Source organism: Salmo salar, chromosome ssa26 (genome assembly GCF_905237065.1).
Source record: "Salmo salar chromosome ssa26, Ssal_v3.1, whole genome shotgun sequence".
NCBI lineage: Eukaryota > Metazoa > Chordata > Actinopteri > Salmoniformes > Salmonidae > Salmo > Salmo salar.
In genome coordinates, this window is record NC_059467.1 from 13,451,441 (window position 1) to 13,466,691 (window position 15,251).

The 15,251-nt window shown below is 39.4% G+C and overlaps 2 protein-coding genes across 2 annotated transcripts in view; both read right to left on the reverse strand.

Annotated features, from left to right (window-relative positions):
* The window catches only part of LOC106587297 (myosin light chain kinase 3), a 33,505-nt gene extending 27,890 nt beyond the window's left edge, over positions 1–5,615 (reverse strand). Inside the window, exon 1 of the mRNA XM_014175553.2 lies at positions 4,875–5,615. Within this exon, the coding sequence (XP_014031028.1) occupies positions 4,875–4,952 (78 nt within the window). The 5' untranslated portion in view covers positions 4,953–5,615. The remainder of the gene's footprint in view (positions 1–4,874) is intronic.
* A 3,498-nt stretch (positions 5,616–9,113) lies between these two features.
* Positions 9,114–14,758, reverse strand: LOC106587296 (UPF0547 protein C16orf87 homolog). Its single transcript, XM_014175551.2, has 4 exons — positions 14,398–14,758; positions 13,331–13,427; positions 10,469–10,648; positions 9,114–9,981 (listed from the first exon to the last, which is right to left on the reverse strand). Exons 1-4 carry the CDS (start codon positions 14,536–14,538, stop codon positions 9,863–9,865), a joined length of 537 nt encoding a protein of 178 aa, XP_014031026.1. The 5' UTR covers positions 14,539–14,758; the 3' UTR covers positions 9,114–9,862.
* Positions 14,759–15,251: the final 493 nt, after the last annotated feature.

The following is a 15,251-nucleotide window of genomic DNA, read 5'->3' on the forward strand; positions in this document are numbered from 1 at the left end:
TTCAAATAAATAATGAAACATGTTCAATTTGGTTTAAATAATGCAAAAACAAAGTGTTGGAGAAGAAAGTAAAAGTGCCATATGTGCCATGTAAAAAAGCTAACGTTTAAGTTCCTTGCTCAGAACATGAGAACATATGAAAGCTGGTGGTTCCTTTTAACATGAGTCTTCAATATTCCCAGGTAAGAAGTTTTAGGTTGTAGTTATTATAGGAATTATAGGACTATTTCTCTCTATACGATTTGTATTTCATATACCTTTGACTATTGGATGTTTTTATAGGCACTTTAGTATTGCCAGTGTAACAGTATAGCTTCCATCCCTCTCCTCGCTCCTACCTGGGCTCGAACCAGGAACACATCGACAACAGCCACCCTCGAAGCAGTATTACCCATGTAGAGCAAGGGGAACAACTACTCCAAGTCTCAGAGCGAATGACGTTTGAAACGCTATTAGCGCGCACCCGCTAACTAGCTAGCCATTTCACATCAGTTACACCAGCCTAATCTTGGGAGTTGACAGGCTTGAAGTCATAAACAGCGCAATGCATTGCGAAGGGCTGCTGGCAAACGCACGAAAGTGCTGTTTGAATGAACGCTACGAGCCTGCTGCTGCCTACCATCGCTCAGTCAGACTGCTCTATCAAATCATAGACTTAATTATAACATAATAACACACAGAAATACGAGCCTTAGGTCATTAATATGGTCGAATCCGGAAACTATCATCTCGAAAACAAAACGTTTTTCCTGTCAGTGAAATACGGAACCGTTCCGTATTTTATCTAACGGGTGGCATCCCTAAATCTAAATATTCCTGTTACATTGCACAACCTTCAATGTTATGCCAGAATTATGTAAAATTCGGGCAAATTAGTTCGCAACGAGCCAGGCGGCCCAAACTGTTGCATATACCCTGACTCTCCGTGCAATGAACGCAAAATGACACAATTTCACCTGGTTAATATTGCCTGCTAACCTGGATTTGTTTTAGCTAAATGTGCAGGTTTAAAAATATATACTTCTGTGTATTGATTTTAAGAAAGGCATTGATGTTTATGGTTAGGTACAGTCGTGCAACGATTGTGCTTTTTTCGCAAATGCGCTTTTGTTAAATCATCCCCCGTTTGGCGAAGTCGGCTGTCTTTGTTAGGAAGAAATAGTCTTCACAGTTCGCAACGAGCCATGCGGCCCAAACTGCTGCATATACCCTGACTCTGTTTGCAAGAGAAGTGACACATTTTCCCTAGTTAAAAGAAATTCATGTTAGCAGGCAATATTAACTAAATATGCAGGTTTAAAAATATATACTTGTGTATTGATTTCTAAGAAAGGCATTGATGTTTATGATTGGAGCAACGTGTACCTAAGCGATTATATGCAACGCAGGACAGGCTAGATAAACTAGTAATATCATCAACCATGTGTAGTTAACTAGTGATTATGATTGATTGATTGTTTTTTATAAGATAAGTTTAATGCTAGCTAGCAACTTACCTTGGCTTCTTACTGCATTCGCGTAACAGGCAGGCTCCTCGTGGAGTGCAATGTAAAGCAGGTGGTTAGAGCGTTGGACTAGTTAACCGTAAGGTTGCAAGATTGAATCCCCGAGCTGACAAGGTAAAAATCTGTCGTTCTGCCCCTGAATAAGGCAGTTAACCCACCATTCCTAGGCCGTCATTGAAAATAAGAATGTGTTCTTAACTGACTTGCCTAGTTAAATAACGGTAAAAAAAAAACGATTTCCGATTGTTATGAAAACTTGAAATCGGCCCTAATTAATCGGCCATTCCGATTAATCGGTCGACCTCTACTCTCAACATCCCCTCCGCTCTCTCTTTCTTCCACTGACACTGACCAAAGGGACACTATCTTCCAGTTGATGGCAAATCTCGAGTCGCACCGCATTATTTCTGCCTCATGTTGTTACTTTTATTAACAGAAAAAGTGAAAAGTTCCTATTAAAAAAGACCCAAGCAGCTAATAATAACAACACATGCCTATCGATACACTTTCCTACTCATTGATTAAGTTACTGTTGCAATGCTTGTTGTAGCGCTAAATGGAAATAGGAAGAAAGCCATTTCATGGTTTCAAGTGTTGAGAGTGCTGAGTAAGAATTTAAACATCAACTCACTTATAAAAACAGCAGCTCTTTGCTGTATTCGTTGACAGTCTCTCTAATCATGGTTTTGAAATCTCACCGTATCAATTTCGCTGTAGTTTTCTTTTATGCCTGGTATGTTACTGCAGACACGGTAATCTGAGCCATCCGATTGGCCAGTGGAATACCTATAGGGCACTTGATTTGCTCTCCGTGCCTGCCGGGAAGCCAGAGTTTGTACATTAAGATGCATACAATTTTTCAAAATGGCAACGGTTCGCATACCCGGGCGCAGGGCAGCTGAATCGGGTGCACCTACAATTAACAGCCCAAGATTAATAAATAAAAAAATAGGAACACAAGGCTTTATTTATTTTATTTAACCTTTACTTAACTAGGCAAGTCAGTTAAGAACAAATTCTTATTTACAATGATGGGCAAACCCAGACGACGCTGGGCCAATTGTGCGCTGCCCTATGTGACTCCCAATCACGGACGGATGTGATGCAGCCTGGATTAGAACCAGGGACTGCAGTGCCCTTTATCAACTAGAAATGATTTGGTGATCGACCAGTCGATCGCGATCGACAGGTTGGTGACCACTCCTCTAGAAAATTGACTTAAGTTCAATCTCGTGTGGAGCTTCTCTTTATTGGTTGATATTTATTCTGCATGGAATCCCAGAGGAGCTGCGTGTCAGTCTCAGGGCTACTGCGCGCCTGCGCAGTTTAGAGGGAACGTTGCTAAAAAAAAAAAATCACTCAACAAGCTTCCCAGAGGATAATAGCGATTTGTGTATGTTCTTAAACCAGCTGCCAGAGTTAAAACTATGAATATCAAACAGATAGCATGCTAATACACCAGTGGCGGTTGGTGCCGTTTAAGATGATGGAGGACACATCTTTTTTTATGAGCATGGCCTTATTTTTATGACAGCATATTGAATGACTGTCATTCATATTCCATTTACCCAGCTCACAGTAACATCGATAGGTTTAGGATAGTGCATGATACTCAAATTTTCCCTATACCCATCAATGAGGTTGCTACAACCTAGCCTATGAATTAACGTTTACATTGTAGGTGCACAGGTCGAGAGAAATTTGAGTAATCAAGGTGACAGACATTGACACATTCAATACCGCCTTGCACACTCTTTCCTGCATCTAGCTAATCTACGGTGTAATCATTAGTCCAACAGTTGCAAACAAGAGTTTCTAATGGACAAATTCAGATCTGTTTATTCCTGTTTCGATCCGTTTTCTTCCGTTTAAGGAATGTTTTCCAACAGAATTGGCAGAATGAATACACCCCATGATCCCACACAGCCTACATCGTTGTCACCATCTTAAAGTCATAGTCAACATACTGTAGCTACTAAAACTAACATATTATTAAACACGCTACAATCATGCAGTGCAGTGTTCAGCCAAGCAGTTTAGCAGCTACACCGGCGGGCCCCATGGCAATAAATGTATAAAACTAAAATCTTACCTTGACTTGAGAGTTCCAGTTTTGGATAGTCATAGCCAACTGTTCAACTATTGTCTTTCTCTTTGAGTCAACGACTCATCACATTGTATGCACTGAAGTGCTAGCTAGCTGTAGCTTATGTGTTCACTACTAGATTCATTCTCTGATCTTTGATTGGGTGGACAACATGTCAGTTCATGCTGCAAGAGCTCTGATAGGTTGGAGGACGTTTGTGTAAGTCTATGGAAGGGGGTGAGAACCACAAGCCTCCTAGGTTTTGTATTGAAGTCAATGTACCCAGAGGAGGACGGAAACTAGCTGTCCTCCGGCTCCACCATGGTGCTACCCTACAGAGTGCTTTTGAGGCTACTGTTGACCTTCGTTGCAAAACAGTGTGTTTTAATTATTTGGTGACGTGAATATATTTAGTTTAGTTTTATCTAAAAAGGGTAACTTTTTTAATGTTTCACTATTTTTGTTTTATGAAATTCACTTAGGAGGATGGTCCTCCCCTTCCTCCTCATAGGAACACACAAACACGCACACACACACATAAACTGTCTTATCATTTTCCTGAAGAGAATTTTGATATGGACAGACAAAAACAGACCTTCAAAAATACAACTTTTTTCTGCAAGAAGCCATGTTTTCGGCAAGCTTGTTGAACAAATGATCTAACCCTGAGGGCTATGCTTCATATATTATTCAATATTCAATAACATAAAATAACAAGTCTTACTTCAGAAGAAAATCTTAATTCAAGGACTTAAATGGTCATTGAGAAAAACAACACTCTTCTCCCAAAAATGTTTTCCACCTGACCACCTCCAAATAACATTACCCCATGCTCCCATGCTGTGTTAAGGGCAATGATAAAAAAACGAATGGAGTTAGATATGGTACAGTTAATGTGACTTGTGAATGTGACTTGGTCTCACTTCACTGACCGAGCACTAATGAGATTTTGAGCACACAAGGCTGTTTGTTTGTTTTTTCTGTTCAGTGATGCTGATGCATCATTTTCTTTGAGTGTATGATGATTTGTGTTTCAATATTATGTAACCCCTGGCCCTTATGAATATTAGAATGACACAAAAATATTCTAGAGTCTAGACAGGAATTAATTTAGTTTTGCCTAGCATCTTTTATTAGATGCCTATTATTAATTAGGCAGCCTTGTGTGACCAATGGTCTGTCTTGAATCTAACTTCATCCATGAACCTGATTAAATAAAATGACAAAAATAAAACTAGCTTGTATAACCACAACCCAAAAGCAATCAGTGCCAGGTCTCTTACCGTGAACTTTTGAATGTAGTCAGATACGCTGAAACCTCCAGTGCGTAGAAGGAAAGTTCTATAGACGGAGGTTCCCATCACTTTCTCCCTGCCCAAGGTTAGGACCTACGGTTCTCCATACCAGGGTCTCTGTGCCTTATGGAGAGGGTGAATGGGGAAGCCAGGCCCTCTGGGTACTGAAACATAGTGGAAAAGAAAGATGGGTGCTGACAGAGACAACTCTATCTTATCGCCCGGTGCCTTGTCCTGTGCTATAGCTGGGTCCCTATCCTGTCCCCTCTCGTAGTGATATCAGCACTGCTCCAGCACCACAGCCGGCCCAGAGCAAAGAGCACTTCCTGCAGGGAGATAACAGCTGCCTGAGATTAGGCAGGGTATGCACGAAATGTGAGTGTCCTGCTTTATTAATAGGGGTTCAGATTGGCCTTTTTGTTTTGGAAGGTCTCTGTGGGGGTCCTCCTCCCACCCAGTGATGATGAGAGGATGATTCCTAGTCTGAGGTGAAGAGAGCCCGTTCTCAGATCTCTCACGAATGCCCTCTCTCTGCACCCCACTGAGGTCAATACCAGTGTACCCCATCCTGTTTACCCCTCCATGTGTGAGTGTGTTTGTTGAGTGCGTGCGTGTGTGAACCTGTTAGGGATCTGATCCCACACGACTCTGCTTTGGGGCAACAGAAGGTGCGTCACCAACACTCAAATGCAGTGGCATCGTGTTGCTGGTCTTAACCTCAAAACCACCTATGTCTTACACTCAGGGATAAAGAGGCCTCCTCTCAGCCTGGCAGCAACAGGGTTTTAGGTGGAATGGAAAAGTCTTCACCTCCTGGCAAGCATCCCACTGCAGTTTTTTCCTCCTCAGACAGAACACCTTGTTTAGAAGTGCAGGGTATTTTTGGAGTATTGTCTACAGGCTCTGGTGTCCGCAGGGGAAGTGTCAGCTCTATGATGCAGGAAGAAGTATGCACGCCAGAGGGATGATGTCACAATGGTCCTAAGGAGATGATGATGATGATGCACATTTTCATTAGGGCTGACCTGTTAATGTGTCACTGTGTATGTACACGTGCTTGAGCCACACATATGACATATCTATTATGAACAGCATGTACTAGTGTGTAGGTGGTGTCCCGGTGGACTGTCACAATGTCATAATCCTCCTTCTGATGTGGATGATGCTTCAGTTAACTGTCTGCCTTTAGACATCACAGGACAGCTGGTGGGTAAGGGAACAGCATGATTCAAACTGTTGTCATTACTGGTGTGTATAGAGTTTTACACGTTCTGTCTAAAGTTTTACATAATCTGTCTTTCTTGGATGCCTGACATGTGTGTCTGTCTATGCTGTCGCACTTGTCTCTGTCTCTGACTCACTTAGCGTGGAAATGGTACTGTTCTATATGACCAAGTTTTTTTGTTAAAACAGCCCACTGAGTCCTCCGAGACGGACACACACGCACTCTTACACGACTGTTAGATAAATGAAAAGCTGGATGATTCTTCCGAACAAGACTTAATAGGGATGTTTAAATCTCCTGAAACAACTTGTTGTTCACAGTGTTGATCTCTTACTGTAGCGGTCTCCTGAATGCTAGGACCTCAGAATGACTGTCCAGTATTTCATTGAAAGAGATGTTTCTACCACAGGAGGTTGGTGGCACCTTAATTGGGAAGGACGGTCTCGTGATACTGGCTGGAGCGGAATGGTATCAAATACATCAAACACATGGTTTGATGCCATTCCATTCGCACTGTTCCAGCCATTATTATGAGCCATCCTCCCCTCAGCAGCCTCCACTGGTTTCCTTACCGTTTCCATCTAAATCCAGAGCCAGAGAAAACACTCTGAGGAAACAAGCAACAAAGGCAATAGATTCTCTTCATCCATCAATCCATTTCATAAAAAATAGCTGGACTGACTAATGTTCTTTGAAGTAGAGTGGCTTATAATTATATTAACCACTTTTCATTTAATTAAATTTAATTAAATTCTTTCTGCCATATATGATGTCATAGCAGAGGAGACTGAGAGATCACCATTTCACAAAAATGAACATTTACTGTTAATTATGTGAACAAAGCACTGGATTCTTATGTCACTGGATTGCCCTCCAGTGGTTGAAAGAGAGACTACATAGCATATTGACATTTCAATGCCATAGAAAAGGACAAGGCACTAAATTATACATTTACATGCAAAAATTGCACGTTACGAAGGGAGTAGGGTTTATAGGAGAGAAAGGGAAAACATTTAAATGTTGTTCTCTAGGACATGAGGAGGGTGGTTCACAGTTTGACATTGGTTTGCCAGTAGGCAACATCCTCAAACACGCCTTACAAGCATGGATTATATGCAAACTATCATATTGGGCAGATAATAAACCGAACCGATTAGATTTTAAAATAATAATGTTAGAAGGAGTATTAGCTACTGTGTGTTTAATCATTTTTATAATAATAAAATTGTCCTCAAATTCCTTAAGAATATAAAGCGAATAATATACAGTATCTCATGTTACATTGGAAAGTAGCCAGTTTACATGCGCCAAGATCTGAACAAAGAACCCTCGCTGGTTAATGAGACCACATGTGAGTCATGTGACTTGGGGAACACTCCACACTGAACAAATGGCAATTTTTGTTTGAGTAACAATAACTGACTTTTAGTGTGCACATGTATCTCTCTCTCTCCCTACACCCCTCTTCTCTCTCCATCTTTCTGTCTATGGGCCTGGGTGCTCAGTATTGCTCACTTCACTATTTCCTGTTCGATATAAAGCCAGGGATCTCAGTGTTCCTGGGGGCATGTGGTAATAGGGCATGGTATTCAGGCTGGGCCAGGCATTTCATCATTAACAGCCCTGCCCAGCCTGGCCTCAGCGTGTTCATTTCAGCCCCACTACCAGCCATATGCAGTAATGATACTGTCATCATGGAACTTTCTCACATTACAGTACGTGATTTATGAAATGTGCTCATCAGGTAGCGCTCTTTATCCTTATACCCTTAAAACATCCAAATAAGGTCTGACTGCCTGAGTGATTTCCACTAACAACCGATTCTCATTTCAATCATGTTCTACATTTCACAGAACAGAGTCATTTTCTCAGAAAATGTCATTAAGAATGAGTTTCAGTATTTGGAGCAGTGGTTGACTAATATCATGACTTTTGTTTCCAAATGTGCTTGTAGATAGCGGATGGATGTGTATTATTCTGTGTTTGAATGTATTAAGACTCAGGGGCCCAATGTGAAAGTTGACACCCATCTCCTGTGGTATTGCATTGCAACAGGCAGGCTTTACTCAAGTATCTTATGTAAATGTTGGCTTTGAGAAGAAAGAAAATCCCGGGTTCACCCTGAATCCCTTCTTCATTGTGTCTAAGTCTCCTCTGACTATTTGAGGGGAATTAATACAATGTTTTAGGGCAGCCAATCCACATAATCCCCATGACATAAAAAAAAATGCATCCAGGATAATTTACAACCAAAGTTCTTTAATCCAACTCTCAAATAACCTTTTCATTACTTCACTTAAATTCTAATTACTTTCCGCCCTATACAAACAGCACTGTCTTTTGTTTTTACTCACATGTATTTCCCATAGGGGCATGCTGAACACGGTCTCTTTCTGGTTCACTGAATGGCCACAGTTTCTCACAAGAACTGAGGTGTCAATAATACAGCACACAGAACCCTTTTCCTAACCAAGAAGAAAGTCTCATCATTATAGCTCATCGTTAACAGCCCTGCTTTGCATATTCATACGCCAGCAGTGTTTCCTCTCAGGTTTTACTCATTGTATGAATAACCAGGATATGATGTAAGCGTGTTTCTGTACATTCATACAATGCAGTTTGGTGAACAAAGAAGCCAGGCAGTTGAAAATGTCTCCAACAGGATTATCCTGTGAGGTTGAGATCTGTTGAGAGTTCCATGGAAACTGGGATGTGTTCCAGACGGATGAGCCTTTAATGGCAGGGCCTTTCCCTGTGGAGGGAGGCAGAGAGGAGCTGGAGAAACGGCAGCAGCAGCTGTCTCCAGGAGAAGTGGGCAGGTTACAAACAGGTGTCTCAGGGGCCAAGCCAATCCCTCTGCAGGGTAACGTATAGACATGAGAGGGTGGGTAATACACATCATTCACTGGTACTATAGTGCATGTGTAGTAAATCAACAAAGTACAACACACTCTTAAATAAAAACTAACATTTGCTCATTAAGGCCCAACATCTGACAGTGATGGTTGTGATTCATCTCTTTTAATGGCAAAAATAAGTCACATTAAATAGGATTTGCCTTTGACATTTAAATTACAGGTGTCCAAAGCAAATATGACATATTTAATATAATGTCACCAATAATGAAACAAAAGACAAAACAATATGCATTTAAATTAAGATGGTACACAAGCATTATAAATATAAATGTACAAGGCCTTCTCCCAAAGTCCTAAGCATGATACAAAATATATTGAACATTATGTTCCAATGGCATCTAGACTTAAATAAACAATGTTTACTAGCACTACAAGCCAATAACGTTATAGAAGCCAGTAACAATGCTAGGATGGCCCTCCATGCTTCAACACATTTGTGCCCTTTTTTAATAGAAATGTATTCCATTTGCTACTGACAGCTTTCTTGGTTGCCAAGGTGATGAATCCTATACCTATACCATATCATCTAATATATATAATATAAAATCTGATTAAAAGATAAATATTCAGATGTCCTACCCCCTCCAATTCCATAAGCTACTCTCTAAAGATAAAAGTTGGTTCCAACATTTCCTCTTGAGCAGATCAGGCGCCTGCTTCTCAATGTTCCCCAACATCTCCATTTTCCCAAGGCTTTGACCAATCCGGCAGGGAGTTCTTTGGGTCAGAGTTCATACCCTGTTAGACATACTGTGGTGGTCATCCATGGGTCTCTCCACAGTAACAATCTTAGGTTTCACATGTCAATCCCTCAAAGCAACCATCTGGTCTGTCTATAGGATCAGTCTTTGGCCCAGGATCTTTCGGTTGATCTCAGCCAATGCCACCGAAAACACAAATGCTTTCTCATCTGAGAGGTTGGCATAGATATCAACTTCTTTCTCAAATTTTTCTGGTAAAAAAACACAAAAGAAAATGAATTAACAACATCCCCTGGGTAATAGAGAAAACCCATTGAAAAACATACATAATTTGCATGTGACAACAATAACCTCGAGCAATATATTAACATAATTTCTGTCTTCCACACAGGAGGAACCTGCATAATGATATTTCTCCTTATAGATCAGCCGCTAAAGCACAGGCAGAGTCAGGGACACCATGATTTATTCATGGGTGAGAGGAGAGAGCAACCCTCTCTGTAAATCATTCATCCAAACACAAATCCCCCAGCTCTGTCCCAATACTGCACTAATCACCAGCCTTATCTCCTGTGACTGGAAAATACTGAAATATTACTAAAAGAGTAATACTAAAAGAGTCAGCACAAAACAATGAGGAATAACAAAGCTTCGAAAGTATCTTGGAAACGCTTAATATATCATAACTGCACCATGTCATTGAGTGTCACAGATAGAGGCTTTTAATTATTGTATTACCTTTCTCCTCCTCCTGCTTCTTCAGCCCAACTGTCTTTGGCCTGCCCCGCCCTCTCCGGATTTGATCCGATTGGCTGTTGGAGCGGCATCGCCTTCTGTTCTCCATGTCATTGGTTGACGGAGAGTTGATCTTCTCTCTACGAATTCTTTCAGTTCTCCTCCTCTTTGCATCCAACTTGTCTAAATAGACCAGAAAAATATGTTTTAAAATGGTATTTAACACAGAAAATATGCAATATGGAAATTAAAGATTAATGTAAAGTAATGAATTGCCTTCAAATATGTCACAGTATCAAATGCATCATACATCCAGACTAAGGACAAATCGTCTTATGCCAATGACTCGTTTAAATGTATGTTATGGAAAATTTGTGGGAAGGCTATATGGTATTAAACATCTTAGCCTCCACTTTTTCTCTCCTACCAACCCCCCTCTTCCAACACACCAACAATACCGCCTTAAAATAACAACAGAATAGCTCATCTCATATTCAACACGATTACACTAAAAGGAAGATGCTTGCATTCCATTTTCTGTGATTCCAATGCATATCTAGCATCCTAGGTGTGCTGTTGCCTCAAAACCACTTTAAGTCATTGAATCAGTGGAGTGTTCTTATTACCAGTGCAGGAAGTAGGCCTACATTTCACTAGGAGTTTCTGTCTAGTGGCCTTTTAAAAAGCCTTCCTCTTCAGAAATGTAAGTTACCACATATGCTGCTTCCTCAGCGGTGTAGGCAGTGAGTGTGCACTCAGGAGTATTTAGGTTTCAAAACAAGGACTGATTGAAAGGGCCAGATAAAATAGTGATGCTTTATAACTGTGTAGCAACCCACTACTAACAATATTGTATTAACATATTATTGCATCGTTTTTTAGTAACTCTGTAATAATTGCATAGCAATAGTATTGCTATTAAATTCAATTGATTGTTTCAAAGTCTGGACTAGGCCTGAAAATATATTTTCTACATCAACCACGTTTCTGCTACGTGAGAATACACACAACTTCAGAATCTCCCAGGAATTCTAGCCTTATCAACAGCTTGCCCAAACAGGAACACACTTCCTCTTCAGACTGACAATATTTTCATAAAATTGTGACATAATCAATAGTCTGAGAAACCTATTGCACTCCATACTATAACATAAACATCATATACATAACTTACTACTTCACCTTTTCCAATTCTCATTGTCAAGAACAGATGATATTTAAAAAAGGCCACCGGAAAATAACAGTCTTATATAAATATGTTCCACTAAGGAATCATGAGTGAGCAAAAAATAAATACAACTATTGGCACTTTTATCCAGAAAAAAAAGGTTCAGTGCAACCTTAGTCTTCCTATTCAACAATAATAATGTTTTATTAGTGTCTGTTCAAAGTTACAAAGGAAGTACTAAAATGTAAACCTGAAAACCTGAGGCAGTCTACAGAAATTACACAGAGGAGAGGCAAATGATAAACTGTTTAAGGAGAGGGGGAAGACAAAACCCCATCATTAAAAATCACAGAGCTGAAATTCAAGACCCCTTCCTCTTCAAATGGAACCAGTATTCTCTGCCTTCAAAATACTTATTAACTACAATACCTCAAAGTTCATTCTGTATCATATGAAACTAATGAAATTGTATCATAAAGCGAGAGAAGATGTGAGTAATTCTACTCCATAAACTGTCTAATACTAAGTGTTTAATAAAACAAAGTTCTCACAGAGGCATGTTGTGTTAACATTCCATTCATAACTTCAGGCACTGTGATAGCCTATACACGATGATTTCACCCCTACCCAGATATTTATTTTTTAAGTACTAGCCTACATTTAGCATTCCAATCACTCCATCTTTTAAAATCAAAACAGCAGCATTGTATTGGTTCTCATTCTTTAAGGTTGAAAAAATATTTGCAGAAATTTGTTTATTATCAGGTAATAAAGTAGTACTAAGCTATTTAAGGTATTTCTATGGCATATTCTTCAAAAAACAGATTGAAATAATTTCTTATATGTTACTGCATTTTTAAACAGTCTGTTTGGAGGGATATGCAAGGCTATGGGCAGACAGTAGCACATTGATGACATGCACACGGAAAAAGCCCTCATTGGAATAAAACAGTGAACTAGTATTCTGTAAACATGCTCAGATACACAGGCAGGCTTCTGGGCCCTATATCTATTTAATCCTTACACTTTCAACATTTGACAGGATCATAGCAGCATGAGCTGGCATTTAATGGGTTATATAACAATTCTGTATTCTAATTTATTTTCCTAATCACATTTTGGAAATGGCTTAATCAAATCCTGTTAGATATCTGTATTCTGAAAATGTCAAATGTCACGAAAGACAACATGATCTAACTCTACAGCGAAATGTAAGGTCTAAATTGTCACAGTGAGCGGTATAGGCTGCCTTATGCTACTGCAGAAGCCTACAAGAGAGAACTGAGGGAACAAGCTTTTCAGTCAGGAATAAAATATCCCATCCCCCCACTTCTTGCAGTAGGCTACTCACTCAAGCAAATAGCAATTTAAGCCAGCCACCACTGCACAACTCAAATATTCTACTCTGATCCATCTGACAAAAAAAGTAATGCCAATACATCTTAAGTGAATAACCAGGGGGGGAGGGGTTAAAATGGACAAATCAATAATGACCAAGATGAATACAATTCATTAGCTGAGTTTAGTCATGTATTAATACAATTACATTCCGACTACTTTATCTTCAATCTCATGTGAATGTTATACAGGCTCATAATAAAACAAAATACCTAAGTTAATAAAGATTGTAACATTGAGTGTGTGAAGAGAAGTAAAATAAATTATGATTTGTAGGCTCCTGAATTATGTTAATTTACCTATTGCTGGTGGTGATCTCTCATTCAGTTTGGCATTAAGAAGCTTTCGACTAATGAATACATAGCCACAGGGACAAGACTTGCAAGCAACTGGAATCTAAAAAAGAAACAGGATGAAACATGGTTAATATAAAATATTCCTCCAAACTGTAGCAACTTTGTTGATGAAGTCATCTATTAAGCATAGGCTACATTGCAGAAGCTATATAAACTTTAGCAGTTTTTGTTTGCAATAGTTAAACAAGGGCGTAGCCAGTGTTAACCCCCATGATAACTATATTGCCCAACAATGTTGAGATATTAGAGGACTGTCCTTTGTAATTCATGAAAAAGTCCTTAGCGCAATCTAGCTGAAACTCGCACCACATATTTTGGACACGTGCCGACAACAGCAGTGACATTAAAACGTTCCAATGAATAAAGCGTTTTCAAATCGAATGTTGACTAATAGCCTACATTTATTTCGTCGACAAATTATTTGTGAAAACAAATCAATTCATCGATGCAGTTTAGAGAAATTATATCAAGAAACGATCTAAAAGCTAGATCCAAATGTCGCCGTATAAACTACGATTTATTTGTGTAATATGTTAATTTTACAATATATCAAATGTCAGCAATGCAGCTACATTTAACGACATTTCAACGCACGATATTGTTCTAAGGCTATAGCCTATGATTTGCAAAGTCAGATCACGATGATTAACCAGTTTCAGTTAGGTTACAGTATTAGTGTATCAAAAATAAGGAAACGTCAAGCTACATTTGGCGAGCAATAACATTCCGACTCTTTAATCGTATCAACGTGTCATTTAAAGCAATTACTAGCTATAGTTGAGGTACATTGTAACATAGTGTTTGAGTGTCTAATGCACATACTAATTTATATGATTAGCCTGATTATTTGCATTAGATTAGAATATGTTGCTCCAGATCTTGAATTCATAGGCTACCATATGGGACTTCAGCAGCCTACAATGGCTTTAAATCCCATGCATGTGAAGCAAAACAACATTAGTACTAGGTCAAAATATATCAAAATGAACAATATCTATACATTTTCTCACCTGTTGGTCGCACTCAGGGCATGATTTGGTAGCCATTTTTACTTTCTTAGCTTTGTTTACCGACATATTCTGTTTCCTTATCCGATGATTCCTTTGAAAAAAGCCTACTTCAACGCCGTAAAACTTATTTCTGCAATACATGAAGTGCAGCTGATCTTGCTCAGACGGACATAAATGACACAAAAGCAATGACCATGCGCACTGTGGTCAATGAGAGAGAGGATTCATTATGCTTTTCCTTTACTATGACATGGGGCATGCGCACCACTCAGCCTAAAAAACAGTAGGCTACATACAGTACACTAGAAAATGTTCTGCATAATACTTGCATTTTTATCCTATCCACTGAGCATACGTTAACCTCTCACAGAGTAGGAAACAGTGCTCAGCTGGAACAAATTATTTACATATACACAAGTGACTAGATGACCAGATAGGGGGCACTGTGTTGAAGCCACTGTGCCTCCATTTTGGCACTCCCCCACCGTTGTACAAATATATTGGGAGCTATAGAAATGCATTTATTAATGCCTACATTCGTTTTTGACACATTTACTCTATTACAGACACCTTACTTTTAAATCATATTATGTGAGCTAAGCATAAAAAATGAACAAATATATAAAAGCATGTTCCTTTAAGTATAATTAGATCATTTATATGACTAATGTTACTTTCCCCACTACAACAACACAAATACTTAAATACATGTAATTTTGTCCTTGAAACATTTCCATTCACTCCAATGGAGGGCTGCTCCTACTGGGGAGTACCAATATGGCCGACCTGTGGCTTCAATGCCTCTCAACGGCCAATACATAGCATGAGAAATCCAGGGTTTATATACACTGCTC

Bases quoted from the DNA above. Each gene is read 5' to 3' on its own strand.
- LOC106587296 (XM_014175551.2), bottom strand. From the start codon at position 14,538: ATGTATTGCAGAAATAAGTTTTACGGCGTTGAAGTAGGCTTTTTTCAA. The intron at 13,428-14,397 runs GTGAGAAAATGT...TTTCTTTTTTAG, and splicing joins GCCCTGAGTGCGACCAACAG to ATTCCAGTTGCTTGCAAGTC. The intron at 9,982-10,468 runs GTAATACAATAA...TTTTTTTACCAG, and splicing joins GAAGCAGGAGGAGGAGAAAG to AAAAATTTGAGAAAGAAGTT.